At 49.2% G+C, this 24,495-nt stretch overlaps 1 protein-coding gene across 3 annotated transcripts in view; it reads left to right on the forward strand.

Moving 5' to 3' along the window:
* Positions 1-2,646: 2,646 nt before the first annotated feature.
* CDC7 (cell division cycle 7) overlaps positions 2,647-24,495 on the forward strand; it is a 310,273-nt gene continuing 288,424 nt past the window's right edge. For all 3 annotated transcript variants that reach the window (XM_069641776.1, XM_069641778.1, XM_069641777.1), the window contains exon 1: positions 2,647-2,806. In XM_069641776.1, coding sequence (XP_069497877.1) covers positions 2,785-2,806 — 22 coding nt within the window. In that variant the 5' untranslated portion in view covers positions 2,647-2,784. The remainder of the gene's footprint in view (positions 2,807-24,495) is intronic.

Below are 24,495 nucleotides of genomic sequence, written 5' to 3' on the forward strand. Positions count from 1 at the left end.
ACGCTTTGAGGCATGTGCATACCTTCTTATCGCTCTAGTGACCCACTTGTGATGTAGCCCCCTGAGGGGCATTAGTAATATTTTATCCTCAAAGGTGGATTCTGGAGCATTGGCTTGCCTTCCACAGTTTTGGGGCATTGTCCTTCCCTTGTTCGCTTTGTGGTGCAGTGTGAGCCTATTCCACTGTGTTTAGGCATCCTTTTAGCTCACTCTGATCCACTTGTAATATGGCCCCTGCTGAGGCTCATTACTTTTCATCCTCAGAGGTGGGTTCTTGAGTTTCCATATGCATCCAACATAATCCTGTTTTTGTTTTTTCCATGCAAACTGGGGAGGTCTATGCCTTTCATCCACTGTTGTGTGCCTTTTGACGCTTTGAGGCATGTGTAGACCTTCTTATCGCTCTTATGACCCACTTGTAATGTTGCCCCTAGTGAGGCGCTATTCATTTACAACCTCAGAGGTGGGTTCTTGAGCTTCCACTTGCGTTCAAACTCATCCGGTTTTGGGCATTGCCCTTGCCATGTCCTTCGGGGAGGCATTTGCCCTTCCCGCTGTTGTGGTCCTTTTCCCTTGCTTTGACGCAAATGTCGGCAATCCTTTAGCTCTTATGACCCACTTGTGATATGGCTCCTTGAGAGGAGCTATTGATTTTTTATCCTCAGAGGTGGGTTCTGGAGCTTTGGCTTGCCTCCAACAGGCATTCCGTTTTGGGGGTATTTTGAGGCATATGTATACATTCCCAATAGCTCTTCTGACCCACTTGTGATATGGCCCCTTAAGAGGTGCTGTTTATTTTTTATCCTCACAGGTGGGTTCTGGAGCTTTGGCTTGCCTCCAACAGGCTTTACGTTTTGGGGATTGTCCTTTCCTTGCACCCCTTGTGGGAGGCATTTTGCCTTTTCTCACTGTATGTAGGCATTCCTTTTGCTCTCCGATCCACTTGGGATATGGCCCCATGTGAGGCGTTATTGGTTCTTATCCTCAGTGGTGGATTCTTGGGCTCTGCTTTTCATCAACTTACTTCAAGTTTGGCTGCCTGTACTTTGTTTATTTGGTTATTTTTACTTGATACTTGATTTGCTTTATGGGGCATTTGCATTTTAGGTTATCTGATGCCTTTCCTTCTTTGGTGGGTCATTCCTAGGCTTCAGCATTCATCCGAATTCCCCAAGTTTTGGAAACCTCCCTTTGTGATTTAGATACTTATTTAGATTTATTGATTTCTATGATAACTTCTTTAGTCTGCTTTTTCCTGTTACCTTATGTTTTTTAATTTGGTACATGATCTATCTAGAGTGTTTGACTATTTAACCATTAGTGCCTGTCCTATTTGATCCCTCATTATACTTCTATGTTGCCACTATTTAGCGGGAGGGAGGAGGGTTTTTAAACCGTTATCCTGCAGCTCCAGTAGCTGCCAGGACAGGGGCACAGATGGCTGGGGGCTACCTTGCCCGCATTAGTTACAGGCTCAAAATGACCTGAGGTAGGTTGACCAGACGTCCCGGTTTTCCCGGGAAATCACCCTTCGTCCTGGGAGTTTTTTCATTTTAGAAACCCCGTCCGGGATTTCCATGGTTGGGTGGCTACGGTAATTAAAATCAGAATTTTTTTCACAACACTTTCAGAATTTTGAAGTTGGAGGTTTGGCTCTAAGCCCCAACCTTTCAGGTACAAGTCACAACACATACGGTGCCACACAGACTGGCTTGGGAATTGATGTACAGCAAGCTATGTAACATCAATTAGAGCAAATGAGATCACATACAGTTTATAGAAAGGAGAAGGGCTGGAAATATGGTTGGGTAGTGATTGTGGAGGCGTTTTGGGGGAGGAGCGGTAATTGGTGGGCTGCAATGGGTAGTCCCTCTTTTATGTTGTTGGTCGTCCCGGTTTTTCGGTTTGGAAATCTGGTCACCCTACTTGAGGGCAAGGTAGCCCCCTTGTCTCTGCATCCGTCCGGATGGGAGGGGGGGGCCTTTGATGTGGAGTGTCAGGGAAGGGACTACATATGTCACCTGCCCTTGTCACCACCCTGACATCACAGGCACCCAGATGTCTGGGTCCCCATTGTAGCTGGGGCTTGGAGGCCTGCCCTGTCATTGGCATGCTAATGGGGCAAGTACCTGGAAGGTGCTGCCCTGGCCAGACCCACAACCCCACCTCCCAGCTTATGCCCCTGGGCCTTCCATTCCGGAGGGGCCATATCTACGTGAGTCACAGTGCGAGCGAGGTTTACTCACACCATAACATTCAATTGCCTATAATGTTTTGCATCTGAATGCAGATGTTAACAGTGAAATGCTTTTATAGTAATTGCAGGGCCTGTGTTAACAGGGAAGCCCAGGTACCGTTTAATGTGTTCTGGCCACGACTCTGTAGGTCAGCCTTGGACGAGTCGATTTAGTCCAAAATGTCAGCCCGATCTGCTCAATGATGTTGCGCCACTGTTTATTCCTCACAATGAAACCGACTGCCTCTATCCTTCCATACTATTTTTAAAAGAGACCTTCCCATGCGCTTGCTGCAAAGCAACCTACCTTGTCAGCACAAACTATTGACGGCGGGAACTAGACGTGCTTCCTGACACACACTGTTCGTACCAATCAGCTGACCGCCTTCGGCCCCGCCCAGGCACTTGAGCCAATCCGCTGCAGTAATCACTTCACTGTACACACTGACTGCAAACTTTGCGGGCGGGCGATTTTGGACACTGCATGGCGCCTCTTTCCACTTCTGAAGGCAGTGAAACCGGCGCAGCTCCCGTCTCCCCTAGATGAAATGAGTGCGTCGGAAGTTGCAGGTACGTTCCACGCTATTGATGTAGCTCACGCGCCATCTGGAGAGTAGGATCCCACGTTGTGCCAGAAAACAAAGAAAACGCGCTGTTTCTGCTTCCGGCGACACGGAGTTTCCCTTGGACACTGTATGCCTGAAGTGACTATCCGGAGCGACTGTACAGAGAGCGAACTCGCACTCAAACGTCAACACGTCGAATTCATTTATGGGCGGGAGGGTTCAATGCCTGCATTATGAACCCAGGAACCAAAGTTCCAGAATACAAAGATAAATCAAAACGGGGCTACAATCTCTCGATTCATATGAGTAATGTTTTCGCGTTTGTGTTATTGGTTGGATTTAGAGATCTAGCCTAAATTAATACTGTGCTTGCCAGATATGGCTCGAAAAGTAAAAGCAGTATAAACCAAATCGACTACATTGTTATATAAACTAGCAAACCACGCAATCTTTATCTTCCTGGGTGGAAAACCATGAATTCCAGAATGCAAAGTCAGAGTTGTACTGTGGCGTCACGGCTGTATTGCTTTTACTGCACCGGGCTAGTTTGAGGGAATGTGATTGTGGCACTAGGGGGGCATGTCTAGTTATTGCTAATGGATCTGATGGAATTCTGATCGGGAAAATAGAAGCAATTGTCCTAAGCATTTACCAGTGAAAGCAGTTTCTAGTACCTGTAATTTGCTATTAAAACGAGTAATGGCTTGATTGTGTCATGGCTCAGAGATGTTCAGGAAAGGGGTGAAAACCGTTGTCTTTGAGTAATCTGTCTCCCTGTTTGCTCTCTCTCTGTTCCTTTCTTCCTACTTCTGCGCTGTGATACCTGTGGGCTCCGGCGCATTGTAAATGGACAAATAAATACATGTGCTTGGGCTATCCATTGAAGATGGGGGGGGGGGCTTGATTGCCAGTTAACGTTTTTAGGCATCCCTCCTGGATATTAATCTGGGGCTGCCGAGCCAACTGTCAGAAATGATCAAACCAAAAGATGGCTGTGTACAGTGGAGTGAGGGAGACACCAGTTGAAAATAGGAGTAGAGAAGAGGGGATGAGGCCAATACTTGAAGGGTTGTACTTGTGACTTCTCAGTGAGGGTGGGCTCACCAATGTGCATTGTGGGTGTAGTGACGTGAAGTGCATAGGTGGAACTATGGCAACAGGTTGGGCCATACTTGTAAGGTTTCTCGGTGAGGGTGGGCTCACTCACTAATGAGCATTGTGGTGTAGTGATGTGCATAAGTGGAGCTATGGCCATGAGTTGGTGTGAGGACCTATTCATTATGGAAGTCTGCTATATCTATTATTATTATGCCTGAGTCAGGTGTCAAAGTAGCAATAACTGAAACCAAGAGGCCCGCAAAGCCCTGAGGTTTTTCCACCAGATAACCTTTTCGAAATGGTCTCCTCGAAATCAAGGAGGATAATTTGGACATGCTGCACCAACTGACAGAAGCCCCAGAGCCCTGCTCAGTCAGGCAACAGTTCAAGTTTAGCACACACTGACTGAGAATAACCCACTCATGAGGGACCAATATCGTCTGTAGTCTGTCTCGTTGGTGGGATGCTCCCTTCGTTTGGCCCATATATCCTTCAGTTTGTTGGAAGATGGCATTTGTGCCACATTATGTTTTTGTCCTTACAGAAGACCATATCCACGATCCAATGCTCTAATCTCAGAGCGCGTTTTCCTCCCCAAATCATTGCACACATCTTCTAGATACAATGGTTATATTCAAAAGACTTGTCTCTTTAATACATTTGTCCTTAAACAGGCCAAGTATCCACAATTTTGGGTCCTTCGGCCGAGTATATCCCGTTATGTTTTCCTTAACCTCTTGCCATAGTTAGCACTCTTGCTGCTCTGCTGAATGTTCTAATCTATAGATGCTCCTAACTGACCTTGCAAATGTGTAACTGCAGCCTGCTAGCCCTGGCTAGCACCATGTATTCGCCTTTGTTTTTTGCAACTTGTAGCACCTTATGTAATTGTCACGGCTATGCTACCTTATCTAACTTTGACTTTATGCATGGAACGGTGTTGCCACCCTTTAAGATGGGGTGCGCACCTGTTCCCTGCCACCTCACCTATTTTGACGTATGCATGGTAAGGTGTTGCCACCCTTCAAGATGGGGTTACGCACCTGTCCTGTGCCACACTACCTATTTATATTCTGCATTGTATGCATTGCCACCCTTCAAGACGGGTTTGTGCATCTTGTATGTACTGACTGAAATGCACATTTTTATGTCCTGCTAGCACTTATGTAACCAAGTAAGCCTTCTTAACAGCACCACGATGCCCGAGGCAAGTTGTGCGCTTTACAAATGCAAATAAATGATTGAATACGCCTGCAATTTCTAGACCGGTGTATAAAGGGTTGTATACGAATTGATCGTTTTACAACTGCTCGAATGACAACTGACCTTTTCACAATTGACCGAATTGTGAAGGTCAATTGTACCATATATGTGGGGGGAAACCCCCCACCCAATGCCAAACCCCCCAAAACCTATATATATATATATATTCGGTCAATTGTGACCCTTTAAATTCGGTCAATTGTTCATTCAAACAATTGTAAACGATCATTTTGGGTAATACCGTATAAAGTAGTTTGTTCTTGACCACAATTGAGGCATATATCTTCTACATCTCGATGGAAAATGCTTGGGTATGTTTCCGTACAAGTTACGTTTCCCTACAAGTTTTGTATGTTTCCATACACGTTTTGGGTTTCAAGCAAAAAAATATGGTCCTGGGTATCTCGCCTCAGACTAAGCTGCGTGTTAACTGAGCCCAAGCTCTACACACACTGGCAAACGCAAAAAAAGGCATCCCCCTACAACGTCACACAAGCCAAGGGAACCCATGCCTGCGTCACTGCACGCAAGAACCTTTTATGGCGATCTGCGCCAATGGAGCACACAAACACATTGTGAGGGGGGAGACTGGAAGGACTAGCCAGACCACTACCTGATGAGTGCACTTCAGTTAACCGGCCACATCTTTACTAACTGGTAAACGCAGAGCCCAGGACCAGCGGCAGAGACAGTGTTGCGTTTGCATTGATGGGTGCCGACATCAAATCACTGCCTGCAAATGGTCCATACTGTTTTCGACTACACAGCCACGTTCATCATTTGGTCTCGCCACTGTATCCAAACGATGCAGATAAGGCAGTGCATGGACTACTTTATATTGTTGATTCTGCTGAAGCAGCAACAGAAATCGTATTTAATCATTGACTTTTAATATATGCTAGGACACTGTATGTTACGCTGGGAATAGCTAGTGGAATATATATGGTGTATGATATAGCTGATGTAGGAATTTGTAGTGTATTAACCTGCGGCCTTGATCAAGTGAGATTTTACTTGTCTGCTTATATGCCTGTAACCATTCTATCTCAGTTAAAGGGTTTTCCAACACCTTATCCCATGGGGCCTTAGCAGGGTTTGCTTTCTGAACCTACGACTTCTGTATCATGCTATATATTTTGGAGATTAAGTGTTTTATTAAAATCTCATTAGTTACTACTGCGTGTATTACAAGATATTTTTGGTTCAATTGGGTTGTTCCTGAGATGGTTTTTCAATGACAATTTTAATCCATAATGCAAACATTTTTAACTGTTAACGGGCCCCTTAACAAGAAGTTGTTCAAGGGTTATGATGAACACCCCATCCGGAACCAAGTCTCCAAGTGTGGTGATACCCAGTCTCCTAAAATGTAATTGTACTTGTTTATCAAACGTGATTGGTAGACTTGGTGTATAAAACCACAGGAGCATTGATGAGTAGGGTATATTACCCCCACCGCCTTAACCACCCAGCAGGGAGTTCTGTGCTTGATGCACCAAGGTTGTCTTTGTGGCACTAGGGGTTTGGGCTTGCTCCTATTCAGAGAACCCAGTGTTGATGGAATACATGAGTTTTTTTCTGTCCAGGTGTGGGAGCTCAGTTATCAACAAACCACCACACCGTAAATATTGCTTGGGCTGTCAAGTAATATTGTTCCACATCCGGAACTGCTGTCTCACCGCCCCCCCCCCCCTTTTTTGTAAGGCACAGTTGGATTCTTGTAGGATATCCAGAGATATTAATAATGGTTTGGGCATGATAATCAGCTCAATTAGGGAACCTCTACCCATAAGAGATCTGGGCATTTGTAGCCATCTTTCTACTTTGCGCTCCAGTGCTTTTAATAGTTTTATATATCATCAAATAGTACTTTTAAGTAATTGGAGACCTTGATTCCCAAGTACCTAATTTTAGTGTACTGTCATATGAATCTCATTTATTTGCCGGCCTTCCCTGTGGTTGGAGAGCGGGGCAGCAGTTGGATTTTATCCAGTTAATTCATAGGCTTGGCACCTTGCCAAATGTATTAATGTCAGCTATAATCGGGGACAAGTCACCCCTTGGTTGTGCGACATAAAGGAGGAACATGTTGTCTGCATACAGTGAAATAATTGTCTTTTTACCACAATACTGGATCCCGCGATGTGTGTGCGATTCTTGTACTAAACGGATCAAGCACTCTGTGGCCAATGCCAAAGCAGTGGAGCTAGTGGGCGACCCTGTTGTTTGTTTGTTTTATTTATTTGTAATGCGCGCCAGACCCAAAGGTAACCGGGCGCAGCTGTTAAGTTCCTTGTTGGAGTGTGAAGGGTTGTTCGTGCAGACCGTAACTCTGGGATCTCTTGTATGGTTCTGCGTTTGGCCAAAGTAAAAGACTTTGTGGTATTTGATGAAAATGACTTTATGAAAATTGCCACAAATTTGCCAAAACCCTTGTTAAACAAGAGAGAGGGAAATGGGGATCTGCACTGAGAATATCTGGTTGTCCTAGCAACCAGCAATGCCAAAGCATGACTTGGCCAACTCACTAAATTACTTTTCCCTAACTCCTCCACTGAACTACCCAATGAGGAGCTTCCTAACAAGATTTGCTCCAACCACCAGCTTTGTAAGAAGCAAGTCGGCAGGGCTTTCCCTTTCCCAGCTGTGTAGTGATTTGTCTTATCTGGCTAATTTGCGCACAGTTGACTACTTTTTGCTGCATTAAAAAAGAATACTTCCAAGGCTCCCTCTCTACTGCCAACCACCCCATATGTTTGGGCTATTTTGGGATACATTTGACAAGTCCTCCCAAGGCTGCTTTGTTAATGTTTCCTGTCCTCAACCAACTACCACCACTCAGCCCCTCCATCCCCACTTCCACCCTAGCCCCATTCTCTGAACCCACCATACCTTAACCCCACTCTCTCTACCTCCACCCAACCTGCTCTCTATGCTTATCCATCCTATGCCCACTCTACCCTGCACTCTCTACCCTCACCCACTCTTGACACTCACACTCTCTACCCTCACCCACTCTTGACCGCCACCCACCCTACACAACTCTCTCTAAAAACACAACTCTCTCTAGCCCCACCTACCTAGCCTGCCAACTCTCTCCACCCAGTCTTCCAAATCTCTCTACCCCCAACCACCAAAATGGGAGGGTCTTTCCATATCCCCTTACCTCCCACCGTCCCCATGCTCCTATCCCTTAATACATATACATCTATTTACTGCCACACAAAGTAATTTTGGCAGAGGCGAAAGGGCGAGATGCTGCTGTATGGGAAAAGTGGAAAGCTGCTCTTAATGTGCTCTGTAATTTGAATTTTGCCGAACAACTGGGTCGCTGTACCCCATTCTACTCTGCATACAAAGCTGTATTAACTTTGGTCGCTGGTGTTATCACGTTGTGCATGTAGAAGTAACATGCTGTGGCTCCTTTAATCTGGGAAGAGCCACTGTGAAGTTCAGCGCGGCGTCAGCTGTGCTTATAAGCACACCTAGTACGCCCTTGCGGCAGAAGCCCTGGGCAAAAGGGCGAGACGCTGCTGTTTGGCTGTTTGCTGATTGCGGTTGCGTTAACTCTTTCATGAGTACATTTTCCGTGACTTTTCTATTTGAAACTCTGTTCACCTGTATTGTAACTGCACAGTGTGATGCTGGAAATGCATTGGAGGGACAGGGCCTCCCTGTCCTTGTCCTGTAGTCTTTCATTTGTGTTCTGTATTTTATTCTGGCCAGGAGTCCATGTGGGACTCCTGGCAGTGCAGCTCTTCCTGTGTTTGGTTTGGTGTACAGACCCGTGGGATACCCTTATGGCACCCTTTGGTGGGGATAAAACCCTGTGTCCCTAGTGTATGTTTTTGAGCACCTGTGTGTGGCCCAGAGAGCAGGGTATGGGCTGGTGGCAGCTCCATGCTGAATTTGACAGGGGCTCTGAGTACCCTCCATTTTGGGATACCCAGGCCCTGCCATTGGAATCAGTTGATTCCTGATAGGAAACAAGATGGCCCCTGTGGCCTCTTGCTTTCTATTGCCTGTTACCTTGTTTTCCCAAATACCTGGGAAGCCCTGACTCTGTCCCTTCCCCCTGACTGGCTGTTGGGTTGAAGTTCCATATATGGTTTTGTAGTGAAGTCCAGGCCAGACTGGCTGGAGCCTTCCAAGTGATTGTATGTTGTGGGTACACCTTGTGGGTGGGACCTGGGTGAATGAAGTGTGTGACCAATATCCACCTCTTGTCGTGGATGTCTGGTTTCTAGTATGAAACACAATGACTGAGACAGCCCTGCCCGAAACTGGTATGAATGCAGTGTGGAGTGGTGAATGGCTGGGTACTTGTCCCAATACACATTCCTTCTTGTGAGTGTCTGAGAGGGAGGAAAATGGCCTGAATGCACTGTATGCCTGATTGGCTAACTGACTGCGGAATGCCCTTCTGAGTGATTGGTTACCTGAGTGTGACCCAGCAGAATGAATGGGAGATCAACAGTATATCTGGGGGCCTCTCACTGCTAGAATTCGTTCAGAAGCTGAAGTCTAAGCTGATGCTTGATATAGAAGCCGAGCCCGAAGAAGAAGCTTGACTGCTGCTACCTTCACCACAATCTGAAGAGGCTGTGATGTCGAGACTGATCCAAGAGAGGACCTGGTTAGGCGCCCTCCTCCCGAGCTACGAGGGACGAACGTGCACCGCTAACATTCACCGAAGCTCCCTGGAAGTCAGACCCTCGACAGGCTGCCGAGGAGAAGGAAGAGAAGCACCGGACATCCCATCCACTGTCGTCGACCAGGGTTCGCAGGTTTGCTATAACCGCTGGAGGCCCGTCGAAGCAGTGTTGCCCAGAAGAGGGGACCGCTTGCCGCCCTGCCATCGGCTACCAGAGCCACAACGCTCCATTGATTAAGACATTTGATTCCCGGATGCGCTCGTCCGCACCGCCGACCGCCTTATCCGGCTGGAGAAAGCCAGGCCGTCGACGCGCAGAGGAACATCCGCCGGTGGGTTTCCTGCCACCCAAAGACCGTAGAGACGCTGGACTACTCGACGCCCTTGCTGGGCCAAAGTTCTTCACAAACTCTTTGTGGTCCTGAACTATCGACATCAAGGCGCCCGCACACCTCATCTTTGCAGGACGTCTTCAACATATCGTCGACAAGCACCGCCAGGACCGAAGCTGCTGCCTCGACGCCACCGAACATCCATCAAGGATTCTCGATGCTGAGTTCACTTTCTTCGTGGCCCATCGACGATACGTGGCTCCTGAGGGAGTCGCTCCAAGGATCCTCAAGGAACTCTACTATTCCAGGTACATTGGGGTGATAGAAACATTTTAGAAGGGAATAAGACTCATTGAACAATATATGAACTGGGCTGGTAGTGTATCTTTATTTTACAGGTTGCCCTGGTGGGGGGTCGCCACACAGAACTGTGTCTAGGTAACAGGGCCATTATTCTGCCAATTGTTCTAACCAACTGCTTTCCTCCTATGTCTATTGTTGGTTACCTTTTTATTAATTGATTTGTGTGACATTTGACCAGAGTACAGTTGATGCACTTTAATGAAATCTGATAAAGTGTGGTACGACTAGAACTGTATATATTTGCCATTGTAGATTAACTGAGCACAAAGTGAGTTATTGTGATTGTGTGTGTGTGTATATAACCTTGAATCTTAATTATATGAAGACTGTGTTTTCACTAAAACAGTGTTGGGACATTCCTTTGTGGGTGCTTGGGGACTACACTGTACTTAAGAACCAGCCCGCTTCACCTCTTGAGAAGCTAGGCCTTGATTGCTCGACCATAGCTACCGAATAGAGAATCTTGGCTGGGGTCCTCTGTGCCTCTCCTCTACCATATAGAGGGCAGAAGTACAGACACCCCCTTCCAGTCTTTACACTTTTGGCAGTGGTGGGATGCTTATGGTTTTAAGAATCAGTGTATAACCTCGCCACTTACAAAATATCTGCACTTTGTTAAATCGAGGTTTAGTTGTGTGCTAGATAACTGCATTACAAGCAATGTAATCTATTGTGAATGGTAAAATGACTAGGATGAGCTAAGAGGCTCTCCAGAGTGCTTGTGAAGCCAGGGAGTTAGACTTTGTGGATAAGGTCTAGGGCTGAGCTGATAGCTGCCCTGGTGGACAACCAGATTGATTGTGAAGCTCTTGACAGGGGGTGGGGTGCAACCAATGAGGACTCTGATTCTGGGAATGCCACCATTCCTGCTTCCTCTGTTCCGACCGCCAGCAATGTTTCTTCAGGGAATGCCTTGGAACTTGAGTTATTAAGGATGGCCTTTGAATACCGCAATTTGGAGATAGAAGCTGAGTTTAAGAAAGAGGAGTTGGCAGAGCAAGTGGAACTCAAGAATAGGGATCTTGAACTCAAAGACAAAGACACTGAAGGTCAACGAATCCAGCTAGAGAAAGCTAGAGTGGAGACTTCAGCTAAAACAGTGTGTCAGGTCCCCAGCCACCAAGTTTATGAAATATTTGGTTGGTGTGTATGTGGAGGGTTCTGATATCCTCCAATGGATTGAAGCGTTTCAAATGGCATGTGCAATTCATGATGTTAAGACAGATTTGGCTAAGCGTTTGTTAAGCAGAATGCCTCAGACTCGATATATTTTTTTAAACGTATTTTTATTGACTTTTATTCAATTACATACAAATGGTAACAAAGGAAAAGAAAAACAAAACCGTGGGAACAAATAAAACGAATAACCTAAACAGTCTTCGATTTTTTGCTATATAATTTTCAAGTTCATTTTGGGCAGGGGATCTGAAGGGCTGGAGCTCCGGGAGGCCGGGGGAGACTTAGTCAAGGAACCCATGACGTTAGGGTGGTCTTTTGGTCTTTCTCGCTGGCATAGGCGGTCTGCCTAGGGGGGCTTGTGATCGGCGGCAAAGTTTATGTCTCGGAGGAGCGCCTTCCATGATTCAAGAGTGTCATTCTCGCCATCATCTTCTGCATTAGTTCCGTCCTGCCATGCTCTGGTTTCCGCTTCTGTCCATCTCTCCAACTCCTTGATCCAGCGCTCTTGCCTGGGTCCTCCTGGCACCTTCCATGCCATTGCTATCGTTCTTTTAGCTAAAATACAGGCAATGTCCATCAGCTTGGCTATGTGTTTGTATTTGCTTATCCTGGGATATGTACCTAACAAGCATTCTTTCGGGCTCCATTCATATCTGGACATCCCAGCGTCCGTGCAGGTCTGTTGTGCTTTAGACCAGAGTTTTCTCGTTCTGGCGCAAGTCCAAAACATGTGCATTAAACCTGCATCCTCAATACCGCACCAGGGACACTTCGAAGATGTTCTGTTGCTGAAACCAGCCACTCTCTGCGGGGTCATGTACGTATGATACATACATTTAGCTGTATTTGTCTAAATCTGGCGTTTCCTGACACCTCTTTAGGGTAGAGTAACGCTCTTTCCCATTCGTTGTCTGTTAGTGTGATTCTTAGATCTGTCTCCCACTTTTCTTTCAGTGATGCACTCTTCGGGTTGGGTTTGTCCATTAACCGACTGTAAATTCTAGTTATTGGTTTCCAGCCATCTGTGAGATCATACATCTCCTGAAGGAGGGGGTCCGTGGTGGGTTCTTCCGGCCAGCTGTCCCATTTCTTCTTGGCGATTTGTCTGAGTCGGTGATACCACAGGAACTGGCCGCTAGTGAGTCCTTCCCTTATTTGGAGTGATTCGAACTCCCTAAATTCGTCTTCGTCGAACATATCTCCCCAGGCATAGAGTCCGGCTCTTTCCCAGCTTCTTGCTACCGCGAGGTCTGTTTGGGTTCTGCATGCGTCCGCCAAGATGGGGATGTTGGGGGAATAGGGGTGCTTCGTTTGTCGGATCAAGCAGGTTCTAGACCATATCTGCCTACCCAGTTTTGCGATCATAGGTTCATTCCGTGTCTGCTTCAGTGGATTCCAAAGTGTCTGTTTGGGGAATAGCTTGGAGGGTGTTTGTTTCAGCATCTCTGATTCGGCGGTTGGGTCATCTGAGAGCCACCTCGTGACATGGGTGAGCTGTGCGGATAGGTAGTATATTTGTAGATCAGGCAGCTGTATCCCACCTTCTTTGTACGGTAGTGTGAGAGTGGATAGTGACAGTTTGTCTGGATGGTCCCCACAGAAAGTCTCTGATTATTGCTTCCAGCTTTTTGAAGAAGGGAGGTCTGATATGTTAATAAAGTAATACAAGAACGGGGGCAGAATTATCATTTTGACAATTGCTGCTCTGCCCATCATTGCTAGTGGCAATTTGGACCAAAAGGTCATAGAGTTTCGGAGGCCTTTTATTACTGCTTCAGTGTTGTGTTCATGCGTAAGTTCCGGGGTGTGCCTCACATTGACACCTAAGTATCTAAATGTTTCCGGTTGCCATTTCATCCCCACATTTGGCAGGTCAGTTTCTTTCCGGCCCCTGAGCCTAGCCAGGGGAAATGCACAGGATTTCAGCCTGCTGAATTTGATTCCGGAGTAGCGTGCGTAGTTGTCCAGGACTTCCAGTGCCACTTGTGCATTAAGTTGGGGATCTTTCATGTAAAGGAGCACATCATCAGCGTATAGCGATATTATGGAGTACTTATTGCCCATCCTTATGCCCGCATCAAAAAGCTGTCTCCTGAAATATATGGCTATCGGCTCCAGTCCCAAGATGTACAGCATTGGTGACAGTGGGCATCCCTGTCTGGTGCCCCTCTGTATGTCCCAGGGTTCGGATATCATACCTCCAGTCCAGACTCTTGCCACAGGTGAGTTGTAAAGTACCTTGATCCATTTCACAAAGCCCTCTCCGAAGCCAAATTCTCTCAGCACTTCGATCAGCCACTCCCAGAATATGGAGTCGAAGGCCTTGATGGCGTCGAGCGACAACACTGCCAGGTCTTCGTCTCTCGTGTAGGTCTCCGCCATGGTGTGTTGTAGCCTTCTGAGGTTAGCTGTTGTATTGCGTCCCGGGACGAAGCCATTTTGGTTGTTATGGACAATAGTTCCCACTACTCTTGCTAGCCTCTTGGCCAGGATAGTGGTGAGGATCTTACTGTCATAATTTAACATCGCTATTGGGCGGTAGGAGTCACACTCAGAGTGGGGTTTGTTCGGTTTGAGGATTGGGGTTATCGTTTCCTTCATAGTTAGGCAGGATCCCGTTCTCATATGATTCTTGGTAGACCTCGTGGAGTATAGGGGTGAGGGTTGCTTCATATGTTTTGTAAAATTCGGGTGGGAGGCCGTCACTTCCGGCGGTCTTGCATGTCGCTAGGGATCTAATTGCTTCCGTCACATCTTCTGGGGTGATCTCCATTTCTAGGGATTCTCTTTGTTCGTCGGAGAGTTTTGGGAGTCCTATCTCTTCTAAGGTGTCTCTGATTTCATCCCTGGGTACCTGTTTGTCGTGTACAGTTTGGCGTAAAATTCCACAAATGCCATGTTTATGTCTTGATGCGTTCTATATGTTGTCCCATTGTCGTCTGTGATTTCTGTTGGGAGGTGTCTTGGGTGTTCGCGTTTACAGAGCCAGGCCAGCAATCTTCCAGGTTTGTCGGCTTCTTTATGTGTTCTAGCAGTGTGGGTTGCAAAGTCAAACTTAGCTAGCCTGTCCCAGGCTGAGGCACATTCTTCTCGGACTTCCTTCAGCTTTACCTCCCCCTCCGGACCGGCATTGGAGTTTGTTTCCAGTTTCGTTATTTCCGCCTCGAGTCCTTCTAGTTCAGCCTTCAGTCGTTTGCGGATACCTCCCGCTTTTGCTATGGCTTCCCCGCGTGTTACCACCTTCATGGCTTCCCGTAGCGTGCCCCAACTTGCCACTGAGCCTTGTTGTTGTTAATGTATTCCTCCAGTGCGGTGCCCAGGTCTTCTCTGAATTCGTGATCAGTGAGTGCTGCGGTGGGCATTCTCCACGTTGGGATCGGTGGTCTAGGCCCCCTAACCTTCCACTGCATGAGTAGGGGGGAGTGGTCTGAGATCGTTCTGTCAAGGTATGACGTTGAGTCTGCCTTCGAAACTTGTTCCCGGTCTATGAACAGATAGTCAATCCTAGTGTGGATCTTGTGTGGGGCTGAGTAATAGGAGTAGCTCCGATCTGTGGGGTGTTGTTCTCTCCAAACATCCACCAAGTTTAGATGTTCAAGTGCACTGTTCAGCGACTGGGCTGCGGCGTTTTGCAGTTGGTGTGGGGGTTCGGACCTATCCATGGTGTCGTTCCTGACGCAGTTGAAGTCTCCTCCCCATATAAAAGTTCTGTCCCTGTGGTGTGCCATTTTTTTGCACAGGGCCTTGAGATGTGCGGGTATTCCGTGTTGTGGGAAGTAGGAGTTTACCAGGCAAATGGTCGTGTGTTCGATAGTTCCCCACCTAATTAGGTACCTGCCCTCTTTATCGGCTTCAAAGCCCAGTAGTTGAAATGGCACGTTCGGGTTCACCCAGGTGAATACCCCTCTTGCATATTTGGAGTAGTGTGCTCCCCTTCCGGTGCAACCCCAACGCTCCGATATTTTGGACGTGGATTCTTCTGTGAGGTGGGTCTCTTGTAGCATTGCGATCGAGATCTTCTTTCTGTGGAGGTAGGATAGGATCCGGTTTCTCCTTAAGTATGAGCCCATCCCCCTCACATTCCATGTCATAACTTTAAGTTGGGATGCCATTCAGTTGGTATCTGGGTTCTGTCCCCTCGGGTGCCCCCCCCCCCGATTTCTCGGGCAGATTCCCCCTCCAGCTGCGGGTTTTCAGGTGTTGGTTCAGGAGTCTCCTTATTCCTGGGTCCTGAATTCGTCCTATCCTGTGCCTCTTTGGTTTTAGTGGCTCGAAGACTTTATAACTAACAAATCATTTAACAAAACTGGAACTGGTGCGCCCAGCGGCTGCATTCATCCTGCGGTGCTCGGGCGCTCTCATGTCCTCCAGACCCATCCGGGTATCAGGCACGAGAGGGGTCGGACTGTCTGTGGGGGTAGCGTCCTGTGCCTGGTGGGAGGCCGAGCGAGGGCCGCTTCTATATAGCCAACTGTTGTATGGATTACCTACTTATTTTCTGGTTGCCCTGTATTTGCTTTGGTAGTGCTGGTGCTTGGGTAGTTGTGTTCCTCACTTACCCAGGCTAGATGTGTCTCTGGCTTCTGTTGGATGGCAATCTTTGCCTTCTGCAAGGTTATTGTCCTCAAGCCACATGTTGGCGGCTTCTGGGTTTTCCAAAAATATCGCTCAGCCTTTGAAGATGACGTTCAGTCTCGAAGGGTAGAGGAGCATATATTTCAGGTTGAGCTGACGGAGCCTAGCTTTTACTGGTACAAAAGAGTTTCTCTCCCTTTGGACTTTTTGGGTGTAGTCAGGGTAAATGGATATTTTGGAGTTGTCTCGCTCTATCGGTCCTTCTTCCCTGGAGTGCCTCAGGATGATTTCTCTATCTTGGAAGTTGAGTATTTTGGCAATTATGGGGCGAGGGTGTGAGCCAGGCGGAGGTCTCTTTTGTAGGGATCTATGTGCCCTTTCAACTGAGAATCCTTGTGTTAGTTTCCCGGCGCCTACCTCTTGCTGTATCAGGGACTCTATATAGGCAGTTGGGTTCGGGCCTTCGCTCCCTTCTGGTACCCCAAGTATTCGGACGTTACCTCTCCTAGCCCGTCCTTCGGATCGTGTCTCAAGCATCGCCACTTTCCTTTCTAAGTCCAACACCTTCGCCTTCAGGACTCCTGTATCTTCAGATGTTTCCTTTATGGCTGTCTCAGTGTTTGCTACTCTCCCTGTTAGGTTTCGGGCATCCTGACGCATTAGTTGGAGTTCAGATTTAAATTCGTCAATCCTTGTATCTATGAACGTCCGTAGTGATGCAATAGCTTCTAACACCTGTGATTGGTTGTCGGCGGGTTCACCTGCCCTTGCCTGTGGCGGTTCTGGGGTGGAAAGGCATGGTTGTGCAGGGGTCCTTGTCTTAGCAGAGACATAAGTGTCCAGGGTTGTTGGTTTCCCTTTGTTTCTGTTAGCCATATTGTGGCTTTATTAATGCGTTGTTCAGGTGTTCTGGTTGAGGGGTTTCTGAGCCAACGGGGTATTCTGGTTGTTGTTTGTTGAGCCCTTCCGTGTGGGAAGGGGCCAGTTCTGTGTTTTCCCTGGGATGCGGTTAATTGTTTGGGTGATGCCAGGTGTGTTGCCAGCGCTTTGTGTAATGTCACCCTGGATATCGGGCGTATTGCTGCGACTTGGCAGTCTGTTCCTGGGGGAGGCCTTTGACCATGTGGGTGGTTTATGCCCCTGCTTTACATCTCGTAGAATGTGTAGCGTATTACCGCTGGTGCACCCTCCCCACGGATCTCCTCACCTCTGGGTGCGCCTAACCGCCAGGCGCTGGAGCTGAGTGGGGGAAAGGAGCCCTCAGCCTGTGGCTCCACGCGTTGTCTCTCCGTCTCTCCACAAGGATCCCGTGCGTGCTGCTCCAGCCGCGTGCGTGCTAGCAGGCGTTCCCAGCAGCGGCGAGCGGTTTATTTGGATGGCCGTTCTGGTGGTTCCCGGGGGTCCGTGAAGTCGTTCCGTCCCTCTTCCTCGTGCGGGAGGCGGGATTGCTGCCTCCGGGCGCCTCTTTGCCGATTTGCGGGTTCAGCTGGGTTACTGCCAGAGGATGTCAGTTCACGGCTTTGTGTGTCACTGGGCAGGAGGGAGAGGCTCTCCCTGGCCGCGACTTCTCCAAGGGCTTCGCCGTGGGTATATCGCACGGCGGAGACGAGAGGCGTTATTGGTGCCGGCGGCCCCAAAGTCACTGGGCAGGCGCCATCTTGGATGCGTGTGGAGGCTGGGGGGGGGGACCCCGTTCTCGTCGACCATCCGCGAGTCCAATTGTTCTGCAGAGATAGGGAAGTTCACAGGGAATTGCGTTCCCAGTGTCGATGGGCAGTTTGTTTGGTTGGTCGTTCCTGGGGGTCCGTGGAGTCGTTCCGCTCCACTTCCTCAAGCAGGAGGCGGGTTTGCTGCCTCCAGCGCGGGCACCTCCCTGCCGATTCGCGTCTGCTGGGTCGCTGCCGATGGGTGTCAATTGGCAGCACTGTGTGTTTCTGGGCAGGAGGGAGAAACTCTCCTTAGCCGCGGTTTCTCCGGAAGCGTCGCCGTGGGTGAATCGCACAGAGGAGTCGAGTAGCGTTATTGTGGCCGGCGGCCCCAGAGTCACTGGGCAGGTGCCATCTTGGATGCGGGCGGAGGCTGGGGGGGGACCCCATTCTTTTGGACCTTCACAAGTCCCGCGGGTCCGATTCTTCTGCGGATTTGCGGAAGTCTGCAGGGAATTGTTTCTGCTACCCTCGTAGCTACTTTCCAGCGCTGGGGGTGAGGATTAGGTGCGGCGAAAAGGATCAAGAAGCGGCGCCTCGGTCAGAGCTCCGTAGCTCAACCTCTACTCGCCATGAGCTCCAGGCCACGCCCCGCCTCAGACTCGATATGACTGTATTCTGAAACTGAGTGTGGAAGAAAGGGGTCAGGATGAGTGCATGAAGTCTGCTTTGATTGCCAAGTTTGGCAAGACACCTACCCAATACCTTAAAGGTTCAGGGAATTTAAGAAAAGAGAGCATGTGCCTTGGGTTGATTGATGGATGCAAGGTGAAAACTTATGTTGAATTGTCCCACCTTTTTGTTTTTTGAGCATTTTTCTGAATCCTGTTCACCAGAGCTGCGTCAGTATGTTGCTGACCAGAACATTTTGGATCCCTTTAAGCTGGCCAGGCTGACTGTGACTGACTGACAAGTGGGTCTCCCACCGGGTGTCCTCTAAGGACTCCAGTGGGAAGGACAAGGACAAGGACAAAGAAAAGTGGACCTCTCAGAAAGCTGAGGAGTCCCAAAAGCCATCAGTCAGGTAAACCAAAACCTTCCTCTCCTAAGACCCAAATATCTAGTGGGGATAAGTCCTATGTGGGTGGGAATAAGAGTAGTGGTCCACCTGCTGCAAAGCAGGCTCCCAGTGGTTCCAGTACCGTATCCCGCACTCTTGGCACTTGTTGGGAATGTGGGGCTCTGGATCACAAAAATGGGGACCCCCAAGTGTAAAGGTAAGGCACTTGGAGTCCAGGCTGTCAGTCTGAGCTACCCTTATCCCATGCCTGAGGCGGAGGCCACTCTCCTCCCCCTCCTCTACAGGGATCACATTTGGTGCTCCCGTAGAGATTTCCCTAGTGTCCCTTGGGGCCTGGGACCAGTACGCAGAAGTACTGGCGACAATCCCACAGAACACCCATAGGTTTTTGAGAAATGTCCTCTTGAATGGCCAGCCTTTCACTGGTTTGAGAGACACTGGGGCAAGCATGACAGTGGTGGAGAGGACCCTGCTCAAGCCAGAGGACTATGTAGGTGCTCCTCTGAGAACCACCAGGTTAGCTGGTGGGCCTCCCAAATTATCGCCTGTAGCCTTAGTCACACTCATGATTGGAGACAAGACAGCAAAGCTTCCTATCCTGGTTCAGGCCAATGTCCCTGCTAACATTCTGTTAGGAAATGATCTAGTAGAGTTGGGGTTGATCTCTGGTTTCCCCATGACTGCTGCCGCCGTCACTAGATCACAGGTGACACAGGGTCTGGCTGTGAGTCAGGTACCCGAGCCAAAGACGAGGCCTAAGGCAAGAAGACAGAAGAACAAGACGGCCACCTCTATGAAGGGGGCTCCTTCTCTTCCTGCTGTTCCTGCAGCACCCATTGGGATCCATGCTCCGGACGGGCTGGGCCCAGTGGAAAACCCAAACTCAACTCCTGAGTGAGAAGAGGCAGAAGACCCTCCTGCTGGAGAGGTGCTCAACCCAGAGGACCACCCCGACCTTCAATGCCTGTTGGCTGAAGGGGGACCCTCCTGGGCAGACTTCTCTAAAGGACAGAGAGAGTGCCACTCTCTCTCTCGAGTCTGAGGAAACAGGCCCTGTCCCAGGCACAAGGAGACGTGCCTAGGACATTCCGGATCTATTGGGAGGGTGAGCTCCTTGTTAGTGAGCCCACTAAGCCTGAACCTGGTGCCCTCAAGAGGTTGGTGGTACCCCGGGTTGACAGACCCTTCCTGCTGCAGTTGGTGCATGAGGTGCCCTTAGTTGGTCATCTTGGTACAGAGAAGACTAAGCAGAGGCTCTCTGCCCATTTCTACTGGTCCTGGATGGGAGTAGAAGTGGAGTCCCACTGCAGGACCTGCCCAACTTGTCAGTTGTCTGGCAAGACTGGAGGCAGTGTCATTGCCCCACTGCAGCCATTGCCAGTGGTTGGCACACCATTTGAGAGGGTGGGCATCGACATTGTCGGTCCCCTTGACCCTCCCACTTCAGGTGGACATCGGTTCATCCTGGTCTTGGTTGATCATGCCACCAGGTACCCTGAGGCTATACCCCTTCGGACTGTTACTGCCAAGGTGGTTGCCAGGGCTCTCCTGGGCATTTTCACCCGTGTTAGATTCCCTAAGGAGGTTGTATCTGACCGAGGATCCAACTTCATGTCTAGTTTCATGAAAACCATGTGGAAAAAGTGTGGCGTACTCCACTTCTTACCATCCCAGACCAATGGTCTGGTTGAGAGATTTAATAAAACTCTCATGGGCATGCTAGGCGCTTTGGAAGAGCTCCTAAGGAGGAAAGGGGATCTCCTCTTGCCACACCTGCTGTTCGCTTGCCGAGAGGTACCTCAAAAGGGTGTTGATTTCAGCCCCTTTTGAGTTACTCTTTGGCCATCCCGTGAGGGGGACCCCTTGCCTTGATCAGAGAAGGTTTGGAAGCCACCCCTCCAGGACCTGCCAAGCAAGTGGGGGACTATGTGCTAGGCCTCAGACGGAGGATGACACAGATGATGGGTCAAGCGACGGCAAATATCAAGGACAGCCAGGAATTGAATAGGTACTGGCATGACCTTAAAGCCTAGCAAGTGGATTGGACTCCAGGCCACGAGATCTTCGTGTTGGAGCCTACCAAGCCTCGAGCTTTGGCAGACAAATGGACTGGACCCTTCAGAATAATCTCCAAGATTGGCAAAGTCAATTATCTGGTTGACATGGGAGTCTCTGGGGTAGCCCCTCAGGTATTCAACAGGCTCAAACCTTTCCATAGGCGAGCAGAGGTCTCATGTCTCTTGCTAGCTTCGGAGCAAGAAGAGGATGAGAGTGAGCCCCTTCCTGATTTTCTGCTTCGCAACCCTCTGGATGGCTCAGTGGAGGGAGCGCATCTCTCTCCTGATCTGACGACGGGGCAGGAGAGGGCCTGCGTGGCTTTGCTCCGGTAGTATGCCACTCTGTTTTCACTGACACCAGGCCTTACACCGTGTTGTAGGCACAAAATTGACACTGCTGAGAGTGGGCCTGTCAAAAGCAGGTGCTAGTGTATGTCAGATACCACATCCAGGCTGCCCCAAGGCAAGTTCCCAGGCAGGTACCAAGAATTGGAGGTTCTGTGTGGACTACCGAGGAGTCAATGCCGTCACCAAAACAGATGCGCACCCCTTGCCCAGGGCTGATGAGCTTGTGGACACCATAGGTGCTGCCAAATTTGTGAGCACCTTTGACCTTATCTCAGGCTATTGGTAAATAGCTCTGACGGACCATGCCAAGGAAAAGACGGCGTTCTCAACACCTGAGGGACTCTACCAGTTTAGGGTCTTGCCTTTTGGATTGAAGAATGCCCCTCTAATTTCCAGAGATTGGTCAATGATGCGCTTAGTGGGCTGGAGGCCTTTTATGTGGCTGTTTAGATGACATTGCCGTCTACAGTTTCACCTGGGAAGGACATTCAACACATCTGGATAAGGTGCTGCAGGCCTTGAAAAGGGCTAACCTCACCATCAAGGCCACCAAGTGCCAGATAGCTATGGGGAAAGTCAAGTATCTTGGTCATGAGGTAGGAGAGGGTCAAATCCAACCTCTCCCCAGTAAAGTACAGGATGTCCATGACTGGGAGACTCCCACTACTCCAACCCAGGTGAGAGCCTTTTTGGGCCTCACTGGGTATTATCGCAATTTCATGGCGAACTATGGAACCATAGCTGCACCTCTGACAGCTCTGACTTCACCCAAACAACCCAGGAAGGTTAATTGGACGGAAGACTGTCAGAGGGCCTTTGATGGCTTGAAAAGAAAATGTGTAGGGCACCTGTGTGTGTGCGCCTGACTACAGCAAACCCTTTATTGTCCAGACGGATGCCTGCGACACCGGAATTGGGGCTGTCTTGTCCCAGTTGGGAACATCCGATCATATTCATCAGTAGATAACTCTATGGTAGAGAACGTAGGTGCGCTACTGTTGAAAAGGAATGTTTTAGCATAGTTTGCAGCCTTACGCGTTTTAGGCCCTACCTTACAGGGTCTACTTTCAAGGTCCAAACAGATCATAAGCCCTTATGCAGATGAAGGGTGCAAACCTGAAACTGCCCAGGTGGTCCATTAGCCTGCAAGGGCTAGACCTCACCATAGAGCATAGACCAGGGAAGAGTCACGATAATGCAGAAGATGGCCTTTCCAGAATGTTTGTTGACCGTCTGAATGAGGGTGTCAATCTCGTGGGAGATTAGGCACCCTAACCTCAGTCTGGGGGTTTGGCGACTTTGATGCTGGAAATCCATTGGAGGGGCAGGGCATCCCTGACCTTGTCTTGTAGGCTTTTTTTCATAAGTGTTCTGTATTTTACTCTGCCCAGGAGTCCATGTGGGACTCCTGGCAGTGCAGCTCTTCCTGTTTTTGGTTTGGTGTACAGACCCCTGGGATACCCTTATGGCACCCATGGGTGGGCGTAGAACCCTGTGCTCCTAGTGTATGTTTTTGGGCACCTGTGTGGCCCACAGAGCAGGGTATGGGCTTGTGGCAGCTCCATGCTGAATTTGCCAGGTACTCTGAGTATCCTCCATTTTGGGATACTTAGACCCTGCCATTGGAGTCAGTTCATTCCTGATAGGAAACAAGATGGCCCTTGTGGCCTCTTGCTTTCTATTGCCTGTTACCTTGTTTTCCCAAAGACCTGGGAAGACCTGACTCTGTCCGTTCCCCCTGACTGGCTGTTGGGTGGAAGTTCCATATATGATATTGTAGTGAAGTCCAGGCCAGACTGGCTGGAGCCTTCCAAGTGTCTATGTTGTGGGTACACCCTGTGTGTGGGACCAGGGTGAATGGCGTGTGACAAATATGCACTTCTTGTTGTGCATGTCTGGTTTCTAGTATGAATCACAATGACTGAGACAGCCTTGCCCGAAACTGGTATGAATGCAGTGTGCAGTGTTGAATGGCTGGGTACTTGTCTCAATACACATTCTTTGTTGTGAGTGTCTGAGAGGGCAGAGAATGGCCTGAATGCACTGTATGCCTGATTGGCTGACTGACTGCCCTTCTGAGCGATTGGTTGCCCGAGTGTGACCCAGCAGAATGAATGGGCGATCCACAGTATATCTGTGGGCCTCTCGCTGCTAGAACTCATTCAGAAGCTGAAGTCGAAACTGATGCTTGATCTCGAAGCCGAGCCCGAAGAAGAAGGTTGACTGCTGTTACCTTCACCGCAATCTGAAAGCTGCTGTGATGTTGAGACTGATCCAAGAGAGGACGTGGTTAGGTGCCCTCTTCCCGAGCTACGAGGGAACATCGTGCACCGCGAACCTTCGCCAAAGCTCCCTGGAAGTCAGACCCTCTGCAGGCTGCCACCGTCGTCGACCAGGGTTCGCAGGTTTGCTATAACCGCTGGAGGCCCGTCGAAGCTGTGTTGCCTAGAAGAGGGGACCGCTTGACACTGTGCCATCGACGACCGGAGCCGCAACGCTCCATTGATTAAGACATTTTATTCCCGGATGCGCTCGTCCGCACTGCCGACCGCCTTATCCTGCCGTAGAAGGCCAGGACGTCGACGCGCCGAGGAGCATCCTCCGGTGGGTTTCCCGCCACCCAAAGTCCGTAGAGACCCGGGACGACTCGACGCACTTGCTGGGCCAAAGGTCTTCACAAACTCTTTGCGGTCACAAACTCTTTGCAGTCCTGAACTATAGACATCGAGGCGCCCGCACGCCTCATTTTTGCCGGACGTCTTCGACTCATCGTTGACAAGCACCGCCAGGACTGAAGCTGCTGCCTCGACGCCACCGAACTTCCATTGAGGATTCCTGATGCCGAGTTCACTTTCTTCGAGGCCCATCGACGATCTGTGGCTCCTTCTTTAAAGGAGGAACCCTATTATTACAGTTACATTGGGGTGGTAGAAACATTTTAGAAGGGAATAAGACTCATTGAACAATATATGGACTGGGTTTGTGGGTTTGTAGTCTATCTTTATTTTACAGGTTTCCCAGGTGGGGGGGGATCTCCACACAGAACTGTGGCTAGGTAACAGGGTCAATATTCTGCCAATTGTTCTAACCAACCCCT

Source organism: Ambystoma mexicanum, chromosome 1q, assembly GCF_040938575.1.
Source record: "Ambystoma mexicanum isolate Mex_15411 chromosome 1q, UKY_AmexF1_1, whole genome shotgun sequence".
NCBI classification, from domain to species: Eukaryota; Metazoa; Chordata; class Amphibia; order Caudata; family Ambystomatidae; genus Ambystoma; species Ambystoma mexicanum.